At 39.3% G+C, this 9,049-nt stretch overlaps 1 protein-coding gene across 1 annotated transcript; it reads right to left on the reverse strand.

The window, feature by feature from the left end:
- Positions 1-8,269: 8,269 nt before the first annotated feature.
- On the reverse strand, positions 8,270-8,824 carry LOC102849780 (60S ribosomal protein L17-like). Its single transcript, XM_006892178.1, has one exon. The coding sequence runs from the start codon at positions 8,822-8,824 to the stop codon at positions 8,270-8,272; it is 555 nt and encodes a 184-aa protein (XP_006892240.1).
- Positions 8,825-9,049: the final 225 nt, after the last annotated feature.

The raw sequence follows: 9,049 nt of genomic DNA on the forward strand, positions 1-9,049 counted from the left end.
TTTTGATTTTCTGACTCTAGCTCCTCGCACCTTTCATTGTAGTATTTTGCTTTGTCATTCCGAGCAGCCTTTTGGAATCTTCTGTTCAGCTCTTTGTCATAAATGGTGCGGGGAAAACTCTGTAGGAAATATTGACAGACCAAAGAGGAAGAGATGGAAGTTGAGCAGAAGAGCTGACAGTCAAAGTAAGTAAGTCAAACAAAGCAATTTAATTCTGTCTGACTAGACTGTCATGTTTTCAGAACTTCACTTAGTATGATTTGGTTTACAACAGTAATAGTTACTTTTAGGTGTCTTTGAATTGACTGCTTCTCATAGCAACCCGAAGAACAACAAACGTGAACCTTACTCTGGCCCATACCAGCCTCACCATATCTGATATGATCAAATCCATTGTTACACACATTGTGTCAATCCATCTGATTTAGGCTCTTCCTTTAAGAGCTGCTTATGCTTATGTTTCAGCCTCTTTCTTTCCAAAACATGGAATAACTGCTAACACACAAAAGATGTTCCAAAATACAAAAATGACTGGAAGTTTGATTTTGCTTGTTACATATGCATGATAGGGAGCTCTGGTGGCCTATTGTCAAGGAGCTGTGCTGCAATCCCTAAGGCACACAGTTTGAGGCCACCAGCGGCTTTGCAGGTAAAGGATGGGCAATCTCTTCCTATGCAATTAAATGCCTCTGAAAACTGTAGGAGGATCAGCAGTGGGCTGGTTCCAATTTTACGGAACACATAGCAAAAACAACAAGCACATGATAACTTATATGTGGAGAAAATATAGGTATCTGTAACTAGCACACCAAATTGTCATTGCTTGAAGTCTATTCTTAAGAGAATAAGCCAGCAGATGTAGACCCATTGACAAAATGCCTGAAAACTAGGCATAAATCACACATTTAAAAGTACTGTATTTGAGTGACAACGAAGGACTTAAAGAGTTTTTTTAAAAAGTTTCATAATTTTCGTTGTATTTCAAAATTTCTAATATCATGCTTGACTCTATTTTCAAGTGTTTCTTTGCCTTGGGATGCATGCCGGGTTAGCCTCCCCGGCTCTGTATTGATGTAATTTCACAAGCTTACTGTGGACATAGCACTGGAAGTGCCTAAAATGCGCTATTTCAATGAATCCTTGAAACAGATGCACAGAAAACACTATAATTATCACCATTTTTATGTCGAAGAAACAGAAGGTTAAAGATGCTACCTAATAATTTGACTGCCTTGAGAGTCTGTTTTGATATCTTAAATCCCCACTGTCCTTCATATTATTCTATGAAAGAAGAAGGTGGCATACGCCACAATGAGTACTACTAACATGAAGGAGAAGCTTCTGGTAGTTCCAATCTCATACAGGTGCCGTGGGAGAAAGATTTGCTATCTCCCTTCTCCATGTAATTTACAGCCCCTTTAAATATCCAGGAGTGGGCTATAGGGGCCTAGTAGAAAGAAGCTGTGCTGCAAGCCTAAGGTACACAGTTCGAAGCCAGGAGTGACTCAGTGGGAGAAGGATGGGCAATCTCCTCCTGCCATTAACTTCCTCTGAAAACCCACCATAGTGTCGGCTATGGGTCGGTTCTGACTCTCTGGTTCACAAAAACAAAAACATATCCTGGAGGGTCAGCTACAAGTTGGTTCTAATTCAAGGACAATGAGTATTAAGGCTGCTCCTCTTATATATTAATAATACAAATAAGATGATTATAGGGACACTAAGTGAGTATTAGTCAGACACCATGTTCAGGGCAATATTTCAAGTCTTGCATCAATTGTTTTTCATTAATTAGAAAACCCTTAATATAGACATTAACATGTTCTTTATTTTGTAGACTGGTGAATGAAACCAAGAATGGTTGTTGTTGTTATTGTTGTTGCTGATTGCCTCAAGTTGAGCACTACTCATAGCGAACCTATGAACAAAAGGCCTGGAGCCCCTCTACAGCTATCGACATTTATCAAAGTTCATAGAGTTTCTGGAGGCAGGTTATTTAGGAATTGGATGACTTTCCTGCCTCTAAACATGTCATAGTATGCTATTGCTTTTATATGTCATTGAGTCACTTGTGATGTATAGTGATCCTATGTACAGCAGCTCTGAACCCTTCCCTGCCCTGAGACAGTCTAACTCCAACACACAAAGCCCTATCACTCACTTACTGTATCAATCCATCTCATCCAGGATCTCCCTCCCCTGTGCTCTCTGTCCACACTTCTGAGCTTGATGTCCTTCTCCAAGGACCAATCTCTCCAGGCCATGTGCCCAAAGTAAGTGAGGCAGAGCTTCAAAATCCTAGCCTCCATGGAAAGACCTGGCTTCATCCTCTCTGAAACAGACCTATTTGTTTTCTTGGAAGTCTATGTTATGTTCTAGACTCTTCTCCAGCACCACAGTTTGAAGGCATCTATTTTTCTTTTATCATCCTTAGTCATTGTCTAACTTTCTGAAGCATAATAAGTACTTGAGAAGACCATTGACTGGATTAGGCAGTATTAAACTGACATCGTTGCTCTTCAGCACTCTGGAGAGATCCTTGACAGCATATTTTCCCAATGCAATTGGTCTTTTGATTTCCTGACTGTTGGTAGTAAGAGTTTCGATTGTGGATCCAAGCAAGCTGTAATTATTAACAACCTCAATCTCTTCTCCAACTAATATGGTGTTTTCAACTGACCCAGTGGTGAGAATCTTTGTCTTCTTGATTTTGAGCTTCAATCCATATTGAAGGCTACATTCGTTGACTTTCTGCAGCAAGTGCTTCAGGTTGTCCTCAGTCTCAGCTAGCAGGGTTGTGTCATATGCATAATGTATATTGTAGAGTAAGTTATTTTTCCATTGTCATATCGTTATTGATTAGGAAAACCAAGATTTGATTGCAAGTGATCTGATATTGGGAAATGCATTTAAACTCGGTCATCAAACATGGATTTGGGAGTAATGTTACTAATTGAAAATATCCACTTCAAAATATGTGAAAATCCTAAAGCTCCTCATTGTAAACATGATTCTATTTATAAATGTGAGTAAGGAGTTGTGCTGCCAATCCAAAAGCGGCTGTTGTTGATAGCCATTGAGTCAAGCACGATTCATATTGACCCTATGAACAAACGGCCTGAAACCTGACCATCGTTAATTTCCCCAAGTTCATAGAGTTGCCAGAAGCATGTGGTTTAGGAAGTTGATGACACTCCTGCTTCCAAACCTGAATCCAAAGGTAGGTGGTTCAAATCTACCAAGTACTCCATGGGAGAGAGATGAGTAATATCTTCTCAAGTGATAGACAGACTTTCAAAGTCCACTGGTAAGTCAGTTCCAGCTTCATGAAAATGAGTTGACAATTGAGTAGAATAAGGAGAAGGAGGGGGGAAAGACAAAGAAAATAGAGGCAAACAAAGGAAGAAGAGGAATGAAACAATGAAGTACATTTTACTCTTCACTGAGTCTCAAGCCTTAAATAAATCTTGATACTTAAAAATTTAAAATGTCAGAGTGCTAACTTAGCTACCTCAGTTTCCGGGGAACTTTAAACCTTCAGTATTTTCTGTCACACTAAGTGTAAAGGCAAATCTTCATGAAATGAACTCTTCAGTTAAAAAAAAGTTAGAAGCAAAATGATATTCACAATATCCTTTTAAAACACTCCATTCTCAAATCCAGCAATTGGTCTAATCTCCTAGATGAAACAAAAATTAACATGAAAAAGCTCGTAAATCAAATTTCTTTGCTTTTACAAAAATAATATAGTTTGGTCTTTGGTTTGTCTTTTCTTGAAAGAAGTATTTCCTAAAGTCTCTTTGTTATAGAGCTCTGGTTTGTGGAGATGGCCACATCTAACCTTTACCAACTTCACAGAGGGGAACTATCCCATCAACTGCATCAGTATCAAACCAATTGCCATGAGAACAGACATGTCGACTATACAACTATACTTCTTTCTACTCATCTCAACACCAATCTTAATGCTTTGCTGGGTTCAAAAATCCACACAGTAGTTCACAGACCACACAGAACCATATTAGGGAAGTCAAGACAATAGGATCAAGGTTAGAAGAAGAACAGTCCGGATGGGACCCAAAATTGACTCATAATCACCTCAGCCTTGAGACTCACTGCTTTAGGCTGGTGTTACAAAGTTTACCAATATTGGACTCACCCCCTGCACTTAATCAGTGAAACAAAGTTCTCAGTCCTATGAAGTATGGCCCCTGACTACCAGGTGTCCAACAAACTTGAGAAAAGTCTCTTGGCACTGATTTCAGTGGTGTGGTGCAGCAGTCCCAACATGGTTCCATCTCAGTCAGGTCTCTAGTTCAGCCACGGCTACTCTTTACCTGGACGTGAGGTATTTTTTGCCAGTGGCAAGTGATGGGGAGAGGTCTAATTCTTCTTCACTGGAAGGGGAAGATCTAAGATATGTGAATTATTGCTGTTGTTGTTATGTGCTGTCGAGTCACCTGCGATTCATAATGACCCTATGTACAACAGCTCTAAACCCTGCTCTAACCCTTGTCAATTTTAATGTCTCTGACACCCCTATACCCATAACCCAAGTGACTGAATCAATCCATCTCATCGAGAGTCTTCCTCTCCTGCACTGTCCCTCCAACCTCCCAAGTATGATGTCTGTCTTCAAGGACTAATCCCACCTTGCAACATGTCTAAAGTATGTCAGATAAAGCTCCAGAAATTTTGCCTCTAAGGAGCAGCCTGGCTTCACCCTCTCCAAGACAAACTTATTTGTTCTCCTAGCAGTCCATGGTATATTCAATACTCCAACATTACAGCTCAAAGGCATCAATTCTTCTATCATCCCTAGTCATTGTCCAGCTCTCTGATGCATAGCAAGTAATTACAAAAACCATGCATGGCCTGTATCAGGCTCACCTGAGTCTCCAGACTGACATCACTGCTCTTCAGCACTTTGGAGAGGTCTCTGACAGTAGATGTTCCCAATGCAATTTGTCTTTTAATTTCCTGACTTCTGGTACCAGAGTGTTGATTGTGGAGCCATGCAAACTGAAGCTATTAACAATCTCAATCTCCTCCCATCCATCATGATGCTGCCAATCAGCCCACTGGTGAGAATCTTTGTTTTCTTGATGTTGAGCTTCAATCTTTATTGAAGGCTGCAGTGCTTAACCTTCTGCAGCAAGTGCTTCAGGTCCTCCTCATGTTCAGCAAGCAGGGTGTGTCATCTGCATAACGCAGGTTGCTGATGAGTCTACCTTCAATCCTGATGCCACACTTTTCCTCATAGAGACCAGCCTCCCAGATAATCTGTTCTGAATATAGATTGAAAAGGTATGGAGATATGACACATCCTTGATGCACACCCTTCCCAATTTTGAACCATGCAGTGTTACCTTGCTCTATTGTGATGACTGCCTCCTGGTCCAAGTATAGGTTTCACACAAAACAATCAAGTGATCTGGGATTCCCATTCTTCTGAGAGTCAACTACAGTTTGTTTTGACCCACACAGTCAAATGCTTTTGCATGGTCCATGAAGTATAGAAAGCCATTCCTCTGGTACTCTCTCTGCTTTCAGCCACGATCTACCTGACATTAGCTACAATATCCCTAGTGCCACAGCCTCCTCTAAATCCAGCCTGCACTTCAATTTTCTGTTGATGTGCTGTTCTAGTCATTTTTGGATAATCTTAAGGAGAATTTTGCTTGCATATGATATCAGTGATTCTGTGTGATAATTTCCACACTCAGTTCAGATCATCTTTCTTTGGAATGTGAACAAATATGTATCTCTTCCGGTCAGTTGGCCAGGTGGTTGTCCTCCAGATGTCTTGGCACAACTTGATGAGCACATCCAGGGCAGTGTCTGTTTGTTGAAATATGTCAAAGGATATGCCATCAACTGCTGAGGCCTTGTTTTTTGTCAATTCTTTTAGAGCATCTTGAACTCCTTCCTTCATCATCAGTCTCTTGCACATATGTTGTTTTATAAAATTCTTTTGTGTCCACCAATTTTTTTTGGTACAATGACTCTATATATTTTCCATCTTCTTTTAATGTTTCCTGTATCATTTAATATTTTTCCAAAAGCATTCTTGAGGTTTGAATTTTTCTTCAGTTTCTTGAGCTTAAGAAATGCTGAGTGAATTTGGCCCTTTTTATTTTCTGACTCCAGCTTCTTGCACATTTCATTGTAATACTTTGTCTTCCCACACTGCCCTCTGGAATGTTCTGTTCAACTCCTTAATATCTTCATTTCTTCCCTTTCTTTGGCTTTTTAGTGCTGCAGTGCAATATCTAGACCTTCATCTGATATCCATCTTGGCCTTTTCTTCCTCCTCTGTTTTTATTATGACCTTTGTATTCTTCCTGGATCATATTCTTGATATCCTCCCACAGCTCATCCAGTCTTTTCTTACTAACGCCCAATGCTTCAGACCTGTTCCTGAGATGGTTTTGAAATTCATATGGGATAGACAGAGCTGTTCAATTTCTTGTCCAGACTAGTCAATCCCCTTGTGCTTTATTGAGATAGACAAATCCCCTTTTGGAATGTTGAGTTAGTCAATCCCCTTGTGTATAAGATAATACAGCTTTTTCACGTATTCCTGCTTATCCACATAGTGAGGTCAGATTTAGTTGGTTAGGAAAGAAATCTTGAAAGGTAAACTCCACAGACATTCTGTTGAGAGAAGAGGATTAAAAAATCCATAACGTAAAATTATGATGCCATGTCTGACAAATTTGACATACTATAAAATAAGTAGCACTGATTTTTACAAATTCATAGAATAAGAATTGCCTTTCAAATCATCATGAGCTATATCCTTTTCATAGTTGTCACTGTTAGGTGCTGTTGAGTTGAGTATGATACAACTCACAGTGACCCTAGGAACAAATCTGAACCCTGTCTTCTCCGGCGCCATCCTTACAACCTCTGACATACTTGAGCCCAATGCTTCAGTCACTGTGCCAATCCACATGGTTGAAGTTCTTGTCTTTTGTCATCCCATACCTCCACTTTTCAAAGCAAGAGATCCTTCTTCAAGTAATAGCCTTTCCTAGCAGCATGTCCAAAGTATGCCAAACAAAGCTTTATCATCTTTGCCTTGTAGGAACACTCTGGCTGAACATTCTCCAAGATTGTTTGTTTGTTCTTTTGGCAGTCCATGGGATACTCAGTGCTCTTCTCCAACATCACAACTTAATGGTATCCATTCTTCTTCTGTCATCTTTATTTACTATTTCTTCTCTCATCCTTATTAATTTTCATAGTTAAGTTGGTCTACATTAATACTCTCACAATCCAATACAATGATTCTCCTTCCAGTCATCACCAGAAAGAATGCAATAATGCAACCATAGCTTTCCTTCAATTTTACTCCCTCAATAGTTATATAAATAGAATCCTATGGTAAAGACTTTATAAATTAATATTTCTGTTGTTGTTGTTGTTGTTATATACCATTGAGTTGGGACTGACCCATAGCCAAACCTCCAGGGGGTTTTCAGAGGAAGTTAAACACATCAGAGGAGATTTTCTATTCTTCTTCCACAATATTTCCATTAAGTATATACAAAATTATATTTATAAAAGCTAAGTGAAAACTACTATAATAAGTTCCATTGCTTTCTTCTTTAGGAAATGGAATTGTTACCTGACAAAGCAATGTGCACTCTTTCTAAAATCAGGCTTATGTAAACCTGGGCACAATTTCCCTTAAGTAGATTATAAAGAACTATTAAGGAAAATCTGATTAACACAATTGCTTAGAGAAGACAGACTACACGCAGAAGGCCTGAGGACTCACTACATGATAGACTGAGGTATTTAACAAATAAACATTAAATGAGCTTTTAGTAAAATACTGACAATGAAATACTCAAAACTAGACATGACAATATTTATAAGAAATAGTATTAGTTAGTTGGAAGCAGGAGTGGGATCCACTTCCCAAACAACATGCCTCTGGAAAGTCTATGAACTTTGAGAAACGACTATAATTATAGGACTGTTTAAGGTCTTTCATTCATAGGACCACTCTGAGTCATGCTTGACTTGACGGCAATCAACGACAACAACAGTATCAGTTAATAGAGTGAAGGCCAGTCACTCTGGAATCTATGCTACCCCCCAAAAAAAAACCCCACTTAAATTGTACAAGAATTCAGGTATGGGTTATATAATAAATAACATCATTTTAGAGAAAAGAATATTGTAGCTAAGTGCGGTCAAGTTGAGTTGTTTTTAATTGGGTTTTTTTTTTAAGTTTTAATTTTATTTAATGATTTATTTATTCTCGAGACTTAAGTTTTTGCTTCTTCAGTTTCTTCTGGGGGATCTTTTTCTTCTGGGCAACTTCCTTTTCTGACTTAGGAACAATCTGTTCCTTTTCAGTAAGGATCATCTCAGTATGGCAGGGGGAGCTCACATACGGGTTAATCCGACCATGAGCTCTGTATGTGCGGCAGCGCATCTTGGGAGCTTTGTTCACCTGGATATGCTCAATGACCAGAGAATCAACATCTAAACCCTTAAGTTCAGCATTACTTTCGGCGTTTTTAAGCATATGCAGCAAAAACTCGGCACTCTTTTTGGGCCACCGACCCTGTGTCCAACCCCACTGTTTGGCCTGGGCACATCTACCAACTCCACCGTTGTATCGTCGGAAGGGCACACACTGCTTGTGCAAAGTGACATCTCTCAGATACTTGGTGGCTTTCCGGATATGCATACCCTTGATGGCCTGGGCAGTTTCTCGGGTGTTCTCAAAATGGACCCGGAGATTAGAGCCTCTTGATTTGCATGATTTTGTGGGGTTTTCCGGGTCAAGTGAGTAGCGAACCATGTTGACAGATTACCTGAAGCCGCTCACAGGAAAAGCTAATTGGTTTGTTTTATCTCAATAAAATAATCTCAGTATTACTCACTAATAAAATAAGTAATTTGTTGTTTTGCTGGGTTTTTTGGTTTTCTTTTTAACTTGTGTGCACATGTTCACACATGCAAAGCACATTAGGCTTTCTCATGCTTTATGGAAAGTTAAAAAAACGGAATTTAAAATAATTTTTAA

This window comes from Elephantulus edwardii, unplaced genomic scaffold (assembly GCF_000299155.1).
Source record: "Elephantulus edwardii isolate Elephantulus edwardi_28Jun2011 unplaced genomic scaffold, EleEdw1.0 scaffold00112, whole genome shotgun sequence".
In the NCBI taxonomy this organism is placed as follows: Eukaryota; Metazoa; Chordata; class Mammalia; order Macroscelidea; family Macroscelididae; genus Elephantulus; species Elephantulus edwardii.